General features: G+C 43.8%; 1 protein-coding gene across 1 annotated transcript in view; it reads right to left on the reverse strand.

Moving 5' to 3' along the window:
• Positions 1-224: 224 nt before the first annotated feature.
• The window catches only part of LOC116999005 (nebulin-like), a 103,993-nt gene continuing 86,697 nt past the window's right edge, over positions 225-17,520 (reverse strand). Inside the window, exons 129-138 of the mRNA XM_033065279.1 lie at positions 17,110-17,202; positions 9,329-9,421; positions 8,029-8,121; positions 7,268-7,360; positions 6,299-6,406; positions 5,878-6,061; positions 5,291-5,383; positions 4,231-4,383; positions 2,679-2,788; positions 225-398 (exon numbers count right to left, since the gene is read on the reverse strand). Of these exons, the coding sequence (XP_032921170.1) occupies positions 225-398; positions 2,679-2,788; positions 4,231-4,383; positions 5,291-5,383; positions 5,878-6,061; positions 6,299-6,406; positions 7,268-7,360; positions 8,029-8,121; positions 9,329-9,421; positions 17,110-17,202 (1,194 nt within the window). The remainder of the gene's footprint in view (positions 399-2,678; positions 2,789-4,230; positions 4,384-5,290; positions 5,384-5,877; positions 6,062-6,298; positions 6,407-7,267; positions 7,361-8,028; positions 8,122-9,328; positions 9,422-17,109; positions 17,203-17,520) is intronic.

A 17,520-nucleotide genomic window follows, 5' to 3' on the forward strand; every position in this document is an offset into this window, starting at 1 on the left:
AGAGCTGGGAGTGATGTCCCAGCCCCATGAGAGGTGTCCCAACCCCTGCAGAGATGTCTCAGTCCCCTGAGGGACATGTCCCAGCCCCTGCAGTGATGTCCCAGCCCCATGGGGACATGTCCCAGCCCCCAGGGATGATGTCCCAGCCCCTGGAGCGATGTCCCAGCCCCTGCAGTGATGTCCCAGCCCCTGGAGCGATGTCCCAGCCCCAGGGCAGGCTGGGCTCACACGGCCTCCACGTAGTTAGCCGGCAGCATGCCGGTTTTGCCAGTTCTCTGCACCGTGCCGTACATCCAGCCCTCGTCGATGGCCTGCACGTTGACAATGGTGTCCCCGTCCTTGAAGGACACCTCGTCCGCATCCGCCGCCGTGTAATCGTACATGGCCCGGAACGTCTTCTGCAGGGACAGAGGGACAGGGACATGGTGACATCCTGGGACAGCTCAGAGTGTCTGCAGGGACACAGGGACAGACAGACACAGGGACATGGTGACACCCTGGGACAGCTCAGAGTGTCTGCAGGGACACAGGGACACGGTCACATCCTGGGACACAGGGACAGACAGACACAGGGACATGGTCACACCCTGACAGGGGACAGAGTGTCTGCAGGGACACAGGGACAGACACAGGGACATGGTGATATCCTGGGATACAGGGACATGGTGACACCCTGACAGGGGACAGAGTGTCTGCAGGGACACAGGGACAGACAGATACAGGGACATGGTCACACCCTGGGACACAGGGACATGGTCACTCCCTGACAGAGCTCAGAGTGTCTGCAGGGACGCAGGGACAGACACAGGGACATGGTGACATCCTGACAGGGGACAGAGTGTCTGCAGGGACACGGGGACAGACAGACACAGGGACATGGTGACACCCTGACACAGCTCAGAGCATCTTCTGCAGGGACACAGGGGACACACAGGGACATGGTGACACCCTGACAAGGGACAGAATGTCTGCAGGGACACCAAGGGACGTGGTCAAACCCCAGCATGGCCTGGAATGTTTTCTGAAGGGACACAAAGGACAGAAGGGACACGGTCACACCCTGACAGGGCCCAGAACCTCTTCTCAAGGGACAGAAGGGACACAGAGGGACATGGTCATGGCCCAGGACCACTTCTGGATGGACACAGAAGGACAGAAGGGACATGGTGACACCCTGACAGGGGACAGAGTGTCTGCAGGGACACCAAGGGACGTGGTCAAAGTCTGGCATGGCCCTGAATGGCTTTGGTCAGGGCCAGAGGGGACACGCTCAGACCCCAGGGGCTGGGAATTGGTGTCACAGCAGGGTTTGGGAATTGGGAATTGGTGTCACAGCAGGGATTGGGAATTGGGAATTGGTGTCCCAGCAGGGTTTGGGAACTGGGAATTGGGAACTGGTGTCCCAGCAGGGTTTGGGAATTGGGGATTGGTGTCACAGAAGGGTTTGGGAACTGGGAATTGGTGTCCCAGCAGGGTTTGGGAATTGGGGATTGGTGTCCCAGCAGGGTTTGGGGATTGGGGATTGGTGTCCCAGCAGGAATTGGTGTCCCAGCAGGGTCTGGCTGCTCCTTCCATCTCCTGCTGTGGATTCTCCTCCCTCCCTGAGCCCCTGGATGTGCTGGTGCCACCCAGCCTGAGCCGTGTCCTGGGCTGCTCCTGGGCACCATCAGCTCCAAGTGTCACCTTGAAGCTGTTCCCTCCCAGCAGTTTTTGGAGGGATGCCATTCCCACTGTCCTTTACTCCAGGGACAATCTCTGAATGAGAGCTTCTACTCCTACATTTTCAAGGACTGAGTAGGAAGAATAGCTCGTTCAAAGTTTCCCAGTGCCAGTTCAAGATTCCCAAGTGCTAATTCAGAGTATCCAAGTGCTAATTAAAAATTTCCAAGTGTTAATTTGAAGTTCCCAAATGCTAATTCAAAGTTTCCAGCTGCTAATTCATACTTTACAAGTCCTAATTCAAGATTACCAAGTCAATTCAAAATTTACAAGCGCTAATTCACAGTTTCCAAGTGCTAATTCAATGTTTCCCAGTGCCAATTCAGGATTTCCAAGTCAATTCAAGATTTCCAAGTGCTAATTCAAGATTTCCAAGTAATAATTCATGATTTCCAAGTCCTAATTCATTATTTCCAAGTGCCAATCCAAAATTTTCAAATGCTAATTCAAGATTTCCAAGTGCAAAGTTTCCAAGCACTAATTCACAGTTTCCAAATGCTAATTCAAGATTTCCAAGTAATAATTCATGATTTCCAAGTGCCAATTCAAGATTTCCAAGAGCTAATTAATGATTTCCAAGAGTTAATTCATTATCTCCAAGTGCTAATTCATGATTTCCAAATGCTAATTCAAGATTTCCAAGTGCCAATTCAAGATTTCCCAGTGCTAATTCAAGACTTCCAAGTGCTAATTCATTATTTCCAAGTAATAATTCATGATTTCCAAGTGCCAATTCAAGATTTCCAAATGCCAATTCAAGACTTCCAAGTGCCAATTCATTATTTCCAAGTAATAATTCAAGATTTCCTAGTGTTAATTCACGATTTCCAGGCACAGGGACGCTCTGTCCCACTGAGTCACTGTCCCACCATCACAGGTTTCACCAGAGCTTCAGCCCCACGGACTGGAATGCTAATTAGCCATCACCCAGAGTTAATTGGTGATTAATCAGTGCTCACCCCGGCAGTGGAGGGCTGGGAAGGCACCGAGGACAGCGTGGTTTGCTGCGTGGCCACCGAGGACGAGCGCTGCTGCGGCAGCTCCACCGTCTTCACCTGGCGGTACCCAACTGGGGAGAGGCACAGGGTTATTGTGGGGTGGGACAGAGAGCAGGGGGGGTGTTATGGGATGGTGTGGGGTTATTGTGGGATGCTGGTTGGGATAGAGATCATTGTGTGGGGTCGTTATGGGATAGAGATCATTGCAGGGTTATGGTTGTGATGGTCTGGATAAAAATCATTGTGTGGGGTTGTAATGGGATAAAGATCTTTGTGTGGGGTTTTTATGGGATAAAAATCATTGTGTGGGGTTATTTGGGATAGGGATCATTGTGTGGGGTCGTAATGGGATAAAGATCATTGCGGGGTTATGGGGTTGTGATGGAGCTGGTCTGGATAAAAATCATTGTGTGGGGTTGTTATGGGGCTGTGTGGGGTTTTTATGGCATAAAGATCATTGTGTGCAGTTATGGGGTTGTGTGGGGTTATCTGGGATAGGGATCATTGTATGGGGTTATAATAGGATTGTGATGGAACTATTTGCGATAAAGATCATTGTGTGGGGTCGTTATGGGATAAAGATCATTGCGGGGTTATGGGGTTGTGATGGAGCTGGTCTGGATAAAAATCATTGTGTGGGGTTGTAATGGGATAAAGACCATTGTGTGGGGTTATGATGGGATAAAAATCACTGTGTGGGGTCGTTACGGGATAAAGATCATTGTGTAGGGTTATGACGGGATTGTGATGGAGCTGGTTGGGACAGAGATCACTGTGTGGTTATTATGGGGTTATGTGGGGTTATGTGGGATAAGGATCCTTGTGTGGGGTAATGATGGGATTGTGATGGAGCTGGTTGGGATAAAGATCACTGTGTGGGGTTGTTATGGGATTGTTTGGGGTTATTTGGGATAGGGATCATTGTGTGGGGTTATGATGGAGATGGTTGGGATAGAGATCATTGTGTGGATTTATTATGGGATTGTGTGGGGTTATTATGGGGTTGTGTGTGGTTTTTATGGGATAAAGACAATTGTGTGGGGTTATTATGGGATTATGTGGGGTTATTTGGGATAGAGATCATTGTGTGGATTTATTATGGGATTGTGTGGGGTTATTATGAGATTGTGATGGAGCTGATCAGGATGAAGATCATTTTATGGGGTTACTATGGGATTGTGTGAGGTTATGTGGGATAATGATCATTGTGTGGGGTTATTATGGGATTGTAATGGAGGTGGTTGAGATCAAGATCATTGTATGGGGTTATTATAGAATTCTGATGGAACTATTTGAGATAAAGATCATTGTGTGGGGCTATGATGGGATTTTGTGAGGTTATTATGGGATTGCAATGGAGCTGGTTGGATTAAGAGCAGGGATGATCCAGATCCATTTAAAACCCTCCCCTGTCACCGTTAGCTGTGCACACTCAGCGCTCTGGGGCCGTGTTTTCCTGGCTCTGGGAACATCTGAGCACACCCCATGACCCCTGTGTGTGTCCCAGGCCTACCTGTGGCCGTGCTGGTGAAGAAGCCCCCGTTGCTGTAGTAGGACAGGCGCTGCTCAGCACCCTCCGACGGCTCCGATTTCTCGTCGGCCGCGCCGCTGATGCTCAGGGCGCTGGCGGAGCGGGAGTGCTCCCGGCTGCGGCGCTGGGCCTGCACTGGGGACAGGGCAGGGGACAGTCAGCACCCTGGGGGGACAGTCAGCACCCTGGGCACTCAGTCAGCACCCTGGGGACTCAGTCAGCACCCTGGGGATCCCAGTCAGCACCCTGGGGATCTCAGTGAGCACCCTGGGATCAGAGAAACCACCCTGGGGAACCTCAATCAGCACCCTGGGGATCTCAGTGAGCACCCTGGGGACTCAGTCAGCACCCTGGGATCGGAGAAACCACCCTGAGGATCAGAGAAACCATCCTGGGGACCTCAGTCAGCACCCTGGGGATCAAAGAAACCACCTTGGGCTCAGAGTCACCGTCCTGGGGATCACAGACACCACCCCAGGGCTCTCAGAGCCACCAACCCCAGAGCTGAGACTTCACAGAACCCAGCCCTGCTAAGCTGAACTTTTCCACAATCCCAGTGTAGTTCTATAGTTCCATAGTGGGATTTCCCTGTGGTTTTTTAAGTATTCCATGCTCAAGTCCTGCCCTTCAATATTTTATCCTTTCTCCAGCCTCTTTCCCCTTCATCGTGGCTGCTTCCATAATTTTAATTTTAATTATCCTGTGATTTTCTTCCTGACACAGCACTGAACCATCCCCACGATTTTCTAACATCCAGGTATTTTTCCTCTCAGAGAGAGTTAAAAAAAAGATCACTGAGGACAGCCTGTTCAGTAATGCCAGAAGGAAGCACAGCAACTGTGGATCATATAAACAACCCCCCTGCCTGGATCATTTTATGATGGGAAAATTAATAATGTATTTTTTGAACAACAGTTACACTGGTGAGGAGCAGCTACAGCCAATTTCTGCTCTGTCCCTGTGTCCTTTGGGGTGTCTCAGCTCTGTTTGACCCCTGCAGGAGTCTAAATCTCATTTTCCCTGTGGAGTCCATGGGACACACCTGAGATCAGGTGCAGGCTCCGGGACTGGATGTTGTCCTCGGCGGGGTCGTAGTCGAAGACAGAGCCAGGGTTGGTTCTCCACACCCGGAGCCCTGCAGGAAAAATGGAATTTCCTGAGGAGAGCTGAGCAGCACAGCCTGGCCTGGGCAGCAGGACAGGAGCTGTGCCCTCCCCAGCCCTGGCTGGACAGGGCCTGGAGCAAGCTGGGACAGTGGAAGGTGTCCTGCTCATGGCAGGGTAGGAATAGAGGAGCTTTAATATCCCTCCACCCCACACCAGACTGGAATTCTTTGAAAAATCACCCTTATTTTATAAATTAGTGCTTCTCAATTCTGCAGCACAAATTTGGCTTTTTAACAGTCAATCTGCAGAAGGTATTTCTCTAATAGAGATAAAGTTCAAAACAGAAGAACCATAAATGCAGTGTGACACTCTCAGCAGGTCACAGGTGATTCACACCTGGTGGGAGAGAACACTTTCAAAAAGGACTTGGATGAGAACATCTCCAGGTGGCAACGAACTGGAATTGATGTGGCTGAGCTGAAATCAAAGCCCTCCTGCAAGAGACGTGCCCAGGGGTCCTGACCTGTGAGGTTCTCCTGGTCCTGGTCCACGCGTTTGCGCTCCATCTCCACCACCCTCCTCTGGATGCCCCTGTAGCTGATGTCACTGAAGTCCTGCATGTTCTTCTTCACGCGCTCCGTGATGGGGTCGGTCACCACGGGCGTGAAGCTCCCTTTGCTCTTCTCAAAGTCCTCGTGGTACTTCACCTGCAATTCCAAAGGATGGTCATCCCTGCTTCCCTCAGGGGCATTTCCAGCATGGAGAGCTCCTGAACTTTGGCTTTCCCAGTCCTGAGAGAGCCCTAATCCCAAACTCACTTTGGGTAACCAAGCCTGGTAGGACACTGGTTGGACACAAGGACACACTGTCCTTGCTGCCAGGCAGGGTTATTTTTATCTTTAACTCCCTTCCCAGGGGAAGGACACCTCTGGAAGTGTTCTTACAGTGGAGATGTGTTTCTGGGTCTCCCGCACGCGCCGCATCTCCGGGGTGTCCAGGACGTAGGCGGCTTTTCCTTGGACTTGCTTGCGGAAACTGTCGGAGTAAAGAACCTGCCAGGGGAGGAGGAGGACAGGAATTACCTCCAGAGCACCAGGCTGGCAAAGAAGGGCCTGGAGAAAGGCCAGTCCCAGATTTTTATACATTTTTTATACGTGACTTTTGCTGAAGAACCATAATTTTACACACCACAGAGTATTACAGCAGTAATTTGAAATTCAACTGTTTAAAATCCCCCAAGTGAACCCAATCCATCCCAGAAACACTTGATTGCACCAGAAAGTTTTAAAGGATTCCCCATGGTTCTGTATCCAAACATCTGTCTGAGTGAGGATTTCAGGGATGAAATGTTCTTTTACTGTGCGTCCCAGGTTACAATGTAAAGATGAGCCCAAAAAGTTTGTATCCTATCACCACCTGTTAAACCAGCTGGGCAGGGATCTTTATCCCTGTGGGATATCTCCTGTTAATGGGCCAGCTGTTAAACCAGCTGGGGCAGGGATCTTTATCTTTTCATAGCCCATCCTCCCTCCAGGAGATCTCTCCTGTTCATGGCCACTGAGTCCCAGGGCATGGCTGATAAAATTCCATCATCCCATGGGGAGATGCTCCACCCAGGGGAGGAGCCAAGCATTTCCTACCCTGATAAAATCTGAGATTTGGAACATCAGAGCAGCCTTTTTCACTGGATTTCAGAGGACAAGAGCTACCAGAACTTTCTACAGGATCTTCAACAAAAACACTTAATCTGTGCTGCTCCCACCACCCTAACTAGTGGGATGTCTGTCAGTGGTTTTTCTTTTGTACTATTACTTGTATTTTATTTTTCTCTTTTTTTTCCTAATAAATTTTATTTCTGACTTGGGGTCTCTCCCTGGTTTTGCTTTCAGCCCCCTGCACTGTGTTCCACCCACCGAGCTGATGTTCTCCTGGTTGCGTTTGGCTCTCTCCATCTCCGGGGTCAGCGGGGTCGGGGTTCCCTTGGCCATGTGCTCCTTGTACAGCACCTGCAGGGCACAAACACAGCTCAGGCTGGAGGAATTCCAGCTTTTCCTGGGAGTGGGGTTAATGCTCAAGCAAACCCAGCCCTGCAGAGTGGAGAAGATCTGGGGAAACGAAGCAGCTGAAACGTTATTGGCAAAAAGTAAAAAAAACCATTAAAAAATCAAAGGGAAAATAGGCAAAAATAAAGAAAACTGGGAAAATAAGGCAGAATTAGGTGGAGTTTGGCTGAGGATGGTTATTTTTGACACAAGGTGCTTGGCAGTACCGAGCTGATTTGTTCCTGGTTCCGCTTGACTCTCTCCATCTCCGGGGTGATTGGGCTGGGAGTGGCCTTCCCTAAACCTTCCCTGTATGCAACCTACAGACCACAAAGGAACTCAGTCACCAGGGCAGAACCCCACAACTGGGATGTTACTGGGTTTGACACTCAACACCAGCCGTTAGCAAAGGGGAGGAAAAAAAGGAAAAACCGTATTAACAAGTTAAACGACAACAACAACAAAAAAACCCTTTAAAATTACAGTACTCAAGAGGTGACTTGTAAAAGAAAAAATTAGAGGGTTAACTAAAACCAGGCAGAGTGGGGTTATTCAGAAAGGCTCTGTGACACCCTGTGGTGTTAAGCACTGCAGCTCAGGGAGGTTTGGGCAGGGTTTTCTCGGGGCAATACCGAGCTAATCTGCTCCTGGTTGCGTTTGACTCGCTCCATCTCGGGGGTCACGGGCGTGGGGGTCGCCTGCCCCACGTTCTCTTTGTACAACACCTGTGGGACACAGAACAGCGAGCCTGGCTCTTAAACAGCCCCAAAGCACCGGGGCTGGGACAGAAATTATCACTGTGTTACCGGATTTCCAAAGCTCAAAGGTTTAGTGATGGCAGGAGGGAGAGGGAAACTGGGATTTGGGGTTAAGGGCTCTATCCAGGTGAGGGGGGCTCAGGAAGTGCCTCTGGCTCTAAAAAGCTCTTTAAGAAATGCTTTATCTGCTTTTTTTAATCTGTATTTGAAGCAATTCCTGAAGTTTTTGGGAGGGAGGTGGAAGTTTTGTTGCCATATTGCCCCAGATAATGATGGGTGTTTTTCCCTGAAATCAAATCCAATAAAGGTGAAACACTGAAAGGAGAAAAACCTGGATATCCCTGGAAAACCTGGGCTACTGGGAGGGAAGGGAATGAACTTCATATCCCTTCCAACCCAAACATTCCCTGATCCCCACCAAGGGATCCAAACTCTGGAGATGCTCTGGATAGAACCCACAAATTCACAAACTTGAGTTGTAAAAAAGAACCATAAAATTCTGGATCACACCGTTAACACCGAAGTAATTTGGGTTTAGAAGGAGCAATTAATGTGCAGAAAAAGAAAGAAATACATCTCTTTAAATGAAAACCAGCTCTGAGTGGGAGTTAGGCTGTTACTTGATTAAGTTGAAGCACAAAGAAAGCAGAAACTCCTGGGAAGGTACCGAGCTAATGATCTCTTGATTGCGTTTGACTCTCTCCATCTCGGGGGTGATGGGGGTCGGGGTCACCTTCCCCACATTTTCCTTGTACAAAACCTACAGGATACAAGGGGAGTATCCAAAAGTCATTGAAAAGGAAAATAATTTAAAAAAAACAACCAGAAAGCAGAGCAGACAGAGTTAGGGCTGGGGCACAGGAGGAGCAATTGGAGTTTTGCCATTAATTTGGGATGCAGGAATGGGCCCTGGCTGGAATCATTGATGTCAAAGCAGAACTGGAGTGAGAAAGGGTTAAAAAAAAAAAAAAAAAAAATCAATCAGGACAACAGTATCCATCCCCAAAAAAGGATTTTTTTCTAGTAAAACCCTGCCTGTTAAAGGTTTGTGTGTGAGCACGGGCGGGGCCTCGGGGCAGAGGCATTTCAGGGGTTAATAAGCGCAGGTTGCTGATGCTCCAGCCGGGTTAAACACTTCACTCTGGTTTTTAGGAACTTCTCCTGGTGGAAATACCGAGCTAATGATCTCCTGATTGCGTTTGACTCTCTCCATCTCGGGGGTGACGGGGGTGGGGGTGGCTTTCCCTATGTTTTCCTTGTACAACACCTGTGGGATCAGAGAAAGCCACAGTCAGTAAAGCCTCTCCCAAAACATTCCTTTTTTCCTTGGATTTAGTCCCCAGGTGGTTTTAAAGCAGCTCCTGGGCACTGTTTTAGTAGAGGAGTAGTTTGGCAGCCTGGCTTGAAGTGCTGGTGATAAATGGGGTAAGTATTGCACCAAAGAGCACAAAATCCCACTGGAGGGGCTGAGCACGGCAAGAAAACTCAATTAACTGCTTGGAAATAAATGGCAGCAGCACTGCAGAGAAAAGGAGAGGAGTTTGAGCGGGTTTAGGATTAGATCAGGACATTAAACCACTCTTAAAACCAAGATCAACTGAACCGAGTTATTTCAGTGAGGAGTGAGCCCTGCGTTACTTTGGAGAAGGATTTGTCCCAAACGGTTAAAATGGACTTTGAGAGAGTTAAAAGGTTTCAAGAATTAAAAGGAAATTTTTTTCTCTTGGCAAAATACCGAGCTGCAAATCTCCTGGTTGCGTTTGACCCTCTCCATCTCGGGGGTGACAGGAGTGGGGGTCCCTGTCCCCACGCTCTCCTTGTACAACACCTGCGCGACAAGAAACCATCCAAACCCATCAGCAACCCAAAATCCAGCCAGCCCAACATTTCCTGCACCTTCCAAACCCCCTGAGGAGTCACTCCCTCCCTCTTCCATGGTTAAAAGAAAGCGTGAAGAATTCTAGATTATTATTTAAAAAAAACCACATATCAAGGGAAGTCGGAACAGGAAACAAAATGGTTAAAAATGTTTAGAATAACACAAACACTTGAAATAAATCAGAATAAAGTAAATATTTGAATGGGAGCTTTAAAATCCCCTTAGAAGTCACACCCTCCCTCTCCCATGGTTAAAAGAAAGCATGAAGAATTAAAAAAGAAAAAAACACACATCAATGGAAGTCGAAACAGGGAAGAAAATGGTTAAAAAGTGTTTAGAATAACACAAACACTTGAAATAATTCAGAATAAAGAAAATATTTGAATGGGAGCTTCTAAAACCCCTGAGAAGCAACACCCTCCCTCTTCCAAGGTTAAAAGAAAGCATGAAGAATTTTAGATTGAAAAAAAACAACAAACAAAGCACATCAAGGGAAGTCGGAACAGGGAAGAAAACGGTTAAAATGTTTAGAATAACACAAACAACTGAAATAAATCAGAATAAAGAAAATATTTAAATGGGAGCTTTAAAACCCCCTGAGGAGTCACACCCACCCTCTTCCATGGTTAAAAGAAAGCATGAAGAATTTTAGATTAAAAAAAAAACCAAAACAAAGTACATCAAGGGAAGTCGGAACAGGGAAGAAAACGGTTAAAAATGTTTAGGATAACTGCAAACTGTGGTGCAAATAACTCAGAAAAAAGAAAATATTTAAATGGGAGTTTAAAACCCCCTGAAAAGTCACACCCACCCTCTACCATGGTTAAAAGAAAGCATGAAGAATTTTAAATTTTAAAAAAAACAACAAAAAAATAAAACAAAGCACATCAAGGGAAGTCGGAACAGGGAACAAAATGGTTAAAAATATTCAGATTAATGCAAACACTTGAAATAATTCAGAATAAAGCAAATATCTGAATGGGACCCTGAGAAGTCAGACACTCCCTTTTCCATGGTTAAAAGAAAGCATGAAGAATTTTAAATTAAAAAAAAATAACAACAAAACAAAGCACATCAAGGGAAGTTGGAACAAGGAAGAAAACGGTTAAAAATATTCAGATTAACGCAAACTGCGGTGCAAATAATTCAGAATAAAGAAAATATTTGTAAATAATTCAGAATAAAGTAAATATTTGTAAAAAATCAGAATAAATATTCGTAATTAATTCAGAATAATGTCAATATTTATAAATAATCCCATCAGTGAAGAAGTGGGAGGTGAGTAGCGCAGTGAGGAGGAGAGGATGCGTTGGTTCACGAGCGGATTATGAGGAATTGTGGATTTTTAGGCAGGTTAAGGAGGGTTGGCAGAGTGACAGGAGAGCTCTGCTGCCCACAGTACCGAGCTGAGGTGCTCCTGGGTGCGTTTGAGCCGTTCCAGCTCGGGGGTGACGGGGACTGGGGTGGCCGTGCCCGGCTCCTCCCGGTACAGAACCTGCGGGGACAGCGGGGTCAGGGGGACACAGGGGACAGAGGGGACACAGGGGACACGGGGCTGGGGCTGGGACAGAAACCTGGATGGGAGAGGGAAAATCCTGCTCTGAAAAGAAATGATGCAGGGCAAAATAGGGGGATAACAGCTGGGAAAGCATAAAAAAACCCAACAACAAAAACAAAACAAAAAACAAAACAAAACAAAACAAGAAAACCCTCAAAAAATTAAACAAAAAACCCCCAAACCAAACAAAAAACAAAATAAAAAAACCCAAAAAACAAAAAAACCAACCAACCAACCCAAAAAGAGATAACAGTTGTGAAAGCATAAAAAAACCAACAAAAAAATCCCCAAAAAACCCCCAAAACACCCAAACAAAAACAAAAAAACCCAAACGAAAAACCAAAAAAGCCAAAAAACCGAAAAGCCCCAACCAACAGACTCAATAAAGATATAACAGCTATGAAAGCATTGAAAAAAAACCAAAAACCAAAAACACTCCAAAAAATAAAACAAAAAACCCAAACCAAACAAACAACAAGATGAAAAAAACCCCAAAAAACAAAAAAAACCTCAAAAAAAGATAACAGCTGTGAATGCATCAAAAAAACCCCCAAAAAGCCAAAAACACCAAAACAAAACAAGAAAAATAACAAAAAACCCAAAAAACACCCCCCAAAAAAAAAAAACCCCACAAAAAACTCAACAAAAAAAAACCAACCAAAAAAACCAAACGCAAAACCAAAAAAGCAAACAAAAAACCCACAAAAAAGCAAAAAACAGAACAAAATCCCACAAAAAAAAACCACAGGGGGGAAAAAATAAATAAATAAAAATAAATAAATAAATAAATAAATAAATAAATAGAAACTTAAATGCAAATAAATAAATGAAGCAAGAAAGAAAGTACAAATAAAGAATTCTGGTTCCTCTCCCAGCCCAGCACATCCCAGCGCTGCCACACCCAGCAAAGGTTTAGTTCTAGAGAATAAAACGAGGAAAATTGGGAAATTTCACACCATGGAACAAAAGTGAAGGTGGGAATAAATAAGGAAAATAGGGAGGGTCTTTAAGAGTTAAAAAAAAAATACTCTTGGGACTAAATAAGGACAATAGGGTGAGTTTTCAAGAGCTAAGAAGAATTGTTGGGGTTAAATATGGAAAAGAGGGTGGGGTTTTTAAGAGTTAAAAAAAATTGCTGGAACTAAATAAAGAAAAGAGTGTGGAGTTTTAAGAGTTAAAAGAAAAATAAATTGTTGAGACCAAATAAGGAAAACAGAGTGGGATTTAAAGAGTTAAAAAAGGATTTTTTGGGACTAATTAAGATGTTTTTAAAAGTTAAAAAAGGTAATTGCACTGCAAAAGGTGGGATTAAATTACTAAAATTATCTAATTAAAAAGGAAGGCAATAAAAACAATGTAAGTAAAAATTACGATGGAAAAAAAAATCTGAGAGGGACAAGGATATTATTTATAGGGTAAGTCAATTATAAGGAAAAGAGAATATTATTTTGTTGGTTAAAAAGTACTTTTAAATCGATTAAAGGGGATTTTTTTTTGCTTGTGAAATCCCAAATACCGAGCTAATGTGTTCCTGGTTGCGTTTGACCCTCTGGATCTCGGGGGTGACAGGGGTGGGGGTTCCTGTCCCCAGCTCCTCCTTGTACAACACCTGTGGGCCAAGGGGCAAAAACCAGAATGAACAGCACCAAAAGCACCCAGAGCATCAGAGAGGGGCTCCTGACACCTCCTGGGGGTAAAAAATCCCTGGGAATAAAAAATTCATTTAGAATTCTGATATGGTTGAGGCTGAAGGAGGGTGGACTTAGGTGGGGTATTGGAAAAAATATAAATTTATCTCTATAGAGAAATTATTATTATATTATATATAATATATATTATTATATAATATATATTAGATAGAATGATATATACTATATAGTAATCAATTTGTACATAATTTTATATATTTTTAATCTATATTACATACTACAAATATGTAATTTCTAGTGCTCTCCTGTTTTTAGTGGCACTTCCTTCTCCTTTCCACACACTCCAACACTCCCAGAACAATTCCAGTGCATACCTGCCACATTTCCTAAAGGAAAAGGCACCAAACTCAAAGCAAATAAAGAAACCAAACCCAAAGGAATAAAAAAGCACCAAACCAAACCCAAAGGAATAAAAAGCACCAAACCAAAGGAATAAAAGGCACCAAACTCTAAGGAATAAAAAGCACCAAACCAAAGGATAAAAGGCACCAAACCCAAAGGAATAAAAAGCACCAAACCCAAAGGAATAAAAAGCTCCAAACCAAAGGAAAAGGTTCCAAACCCATGGGAAAATCAGGAGAAAGATGGGGAGAAGGAATCTCAACTCATTAGTGGCATGGATCTAATTAAAAGAAGTCAGTGATTGCAAAGGGAAATGGCAAAACACAAGGAATGGGACATTCCTGTGACAATTAATTATTGTGGGGTTAAGATTATTTTAAAATAGATTAAAGGGGATTTTTTTTGGCTTTTGAAATTCCAAATACCGAGCTAATGTGTTCCTGGTTGCGTTTGACCCTCTGCATCTCGGGGGTGACAGGGGTGGGGGTTCCTGTCCCCAGCTCCTCCTTGTACAACACCTGTGGGCCAAGGGGCAAAAACCAGAATGAACAGCACCAAAAGCACCCAGAGCATCAGAGAGGGGCTCCTGACACCTCCTGGGGGAAAAATCACTGGGAATAGAAAATTCATTTAGAATTCTGATATGGTGAGGCTGAAGGAGGGTGGATTTAAGTGGGGTATTGGAAAAATATAAATTTATATTTATAGAGAAATTATTATTATTATATAATATATAATATACAGGTAAATTATTATTGTATAATACATATTTTATAAAAATTATATATAATATATAGTAATCAATTTGTACAAAATTCTATATATTTTGAATATCTATTACATACTACAAATATATAATTTCTAGTGCTCTCCTGTTTTTAGTGGCACTTCCTTCTCCTTTCTACACACTCCAACACCCCCAGAACAATTCCAGTGCATCCCTGCCACATTTCCTAAAGGAAAAGGCACCAACCCAAAGGAATAAAAGACACCAAACTGAAAGGAATGAAAAGCAGCAAACCCAAAGGAATAAAAGGCACCAAACCCAAAGGATAAAAGACACCAAATCCATGGGAAAATCAGGAGGAAGATGGGGAGAAGGAATCTCAACTCATTAGTGGCATGGATCTAATTAAAAGAAGTCAGTGATTGCAAAGGGAAATGGCAAAACACAAGGAATGGGATGTTCTTGTGACAATTAATTATTGTGGGTTAAGATTATTTTAAAATCAATTAAAGGGGATTTTTTTGGCTTTTGAAATTCCAAAGTACCGAGCTAATGTGTTCCTGGTTGCGTTTGACCCTCTGCATCTCGGGGGTGACAGGGGTGGGGGTTCCTGTCCCCAGCTCCTCCTTGTACAACACCTGTGGGGCAAGGGGCAAAAACCAGAATGAACAGCACCAAAAGCACCCAGAGCATCAGAGAGGGGCTCCTGACACCTCCTGGGGGGAAAAATCACTGGGAATAAAAAATTCATTTAGAATTCTGCTATGGCTGAGGCTGAAGGAGGGTGGACTTAGGTGGGATATTGGAAAAAAATAAATTCTATTTATAGATAAATTATTATATAATATATATTAGACAGAGAAATTCTTATTGTATGATATATATTATATAGAATGATATATAATATATAGTAATCAATTTGTACATAATTCTATATATTTTGAATATCTGTTACCTACTACAAATATATAATTTCTAGTGCTCTCCTCTTTTTAGTGACACTTCCTTCTCCTTTCCACACACTCCAACACCCCCAGAACAATTCCAGTGCATCCCTGCCACATTTCCTAAAGGAAAAGGCACCAAACTCAAAGCAAATAAAGAAACCAAACCCAAAGGAATAAAAAAGCACCAAACCAAACCCAAAGGAATAAAAAGCACCAAACCAAAGGAATAAAAGGCACCAAACTCTAAGGAATAAAAAGCACCAAACCAAAGGATAAAAGGCACCAAACCCAAAGGAATAAAAAGCACCAAACCAAAGGAAAAGGCTCCAAACCCATGGGAAAATCAGGAGAAAGATGGGGTGAAGGAATCTCAACTCATTAGTGGTGTGGATCTAATTAAAAGAAGTCAGTGATTGCAAAGGGAAATGGCAAAACACAAGGAATGGGATATTCCTGTGACTATTAATTATTGTGGGGTTAAGATTATTTTAAAATCGATTAAAGGGGATTTTTTTGGCTTTTGAAATCCCAAAGTACCGAGCTAATGTGTTCCTGGTTGCGTTTGACCCTCTGGATCTCGGGGGTGACAGGGGTGGGGGTTCCTGTCCCCAGCTCCTCCTTGTACAACACCTGTGGGGCAAGGCGCAAAAACCAGAATGAACAGCACCAAAAGCACCCAGAGCATCAGAGAGGGGCTCCTGACACCTCCTGGGGGGAAAAATCCCTGGGAATAAAAAATTCATTTAGAATTCTGATGGGGGTGAGGCTGAAGGAGGGTGGACTTAGGTGGGGTATTGGGAAAATATAAATTTATATTTATAGAGAAATTATTATTATACAATATATAATATACAGGTAAATTATTATTGTATAATACATATTTTATAAAAACTATATATAATATATAGTAATCAATTTGTACATAATTCTGTATATTTTTGATATTAATTACAGTAATTTCACAACTATAAGGTGCACCCTTTTGACTAAAGTTTTGGACCGAACCCGGAAGTGCGCCTTACAGTCCGGTGCGCCTTATAGTCGTGAAATTACTGTAAATATTACAAATATATAATTTCTAGTGCTCTCCTGTTTTCAGTGGCACTTCCCTTTCCACACATTCCAACACCCCCAGAAAAATTCCAGTGCATCCCTGCCACATTTCCTAAAGGGAAAGGCACCAAACCCAATGGAATAAAAAGCACCAAACCCAATAGGAAAAGGCATGAACCAAAGGATAAAAGACACCAAGCCCAAAAGGATAAAAAAAGCACCAAACCCAAAAGGAAATAAAGACACAAAACCCAAATGAAAAGACACCAAACTCAAAGAAATAAAGAGCACCAAACCAAAGGAAATGGCACCAAACCCAAAGGAAAAATGGCACCTAACCCAAAGGATAAAAGGCACCAAACCCAAATGGAAAAGCCACCAAACCCAAAAGGAAAAATCACCAAACCCAAAGGATAAAAAAATCACCAAACCCAAAGGAATAAAAAGCACCAAACCCAAAGTAATTAAAAGCACAAACCCAAAGGAATAAAAAGCACCAAACCCAAAGGAAAAGACACCAAACTCACAGGAATAAAAGGCACCAAACCCAAAGCATAAAAAAGCACCAAACCAAAAAGAATAAAAGTCATCAAACCCAAAGGAATAAAAAGCACCAAATCCAAAGGAATAAAAGACACCAAACCCAAAGGAATAAAAAGCACCAAACCCAAAAATAGATTTAAAATTAGATTTAAAATCGATTAAAGGGGATTTTCTTGGCTTTTGAAATCCCAAAGTACCGAGCTAATGTGTTCCTGGTTGCGTTTGACCCTCTGCATCTCGGGGGTGACAGGGGTGGGGGTTCCTGTCCCCAGCTCCTCCTTGTACAACACCTGTGGGGCAACAGGGCAGTCAAAAAGAGGGAAAAATTTAAAAATTCTGCATTTCATGGAGGGGATTAATGGGATTTTGTGCCCACTAAATGTACCAGAAAGCAGGAAAATTGAGGGAGTGTAAATCAGTTATTAATTGTGATAAATTCAGGTGGGAATACAAATCCAACTGCTTGGGTTCCAGGAGAGGAATAAAGAGTTATAGCAAGGGAATTCAGCAAATTATTTAAAAAACAGGTTTTAAAATGTAAAATAGCTGAAACTTCGGGAAAAAAATTAATGCATGTGAAACATCCAGTGTTAAACTATAAGAAAAAT

This window comes from Catharus ustulatus, chromosome 7 (genome assembly GCF_009819885.2).
Source record: "Catharus ustulatus isolate bCatUst1 chromosome 7, bCatUst1.pri.v2, whole genome shotgun sequence".
Classification (NCBI taxonomy): domain Eukaryota; kingdom Metazoa; phylum Chordata; class Aves; order Passeriformes; family Turdidae; genus Catharus; species Catharus ustulatus.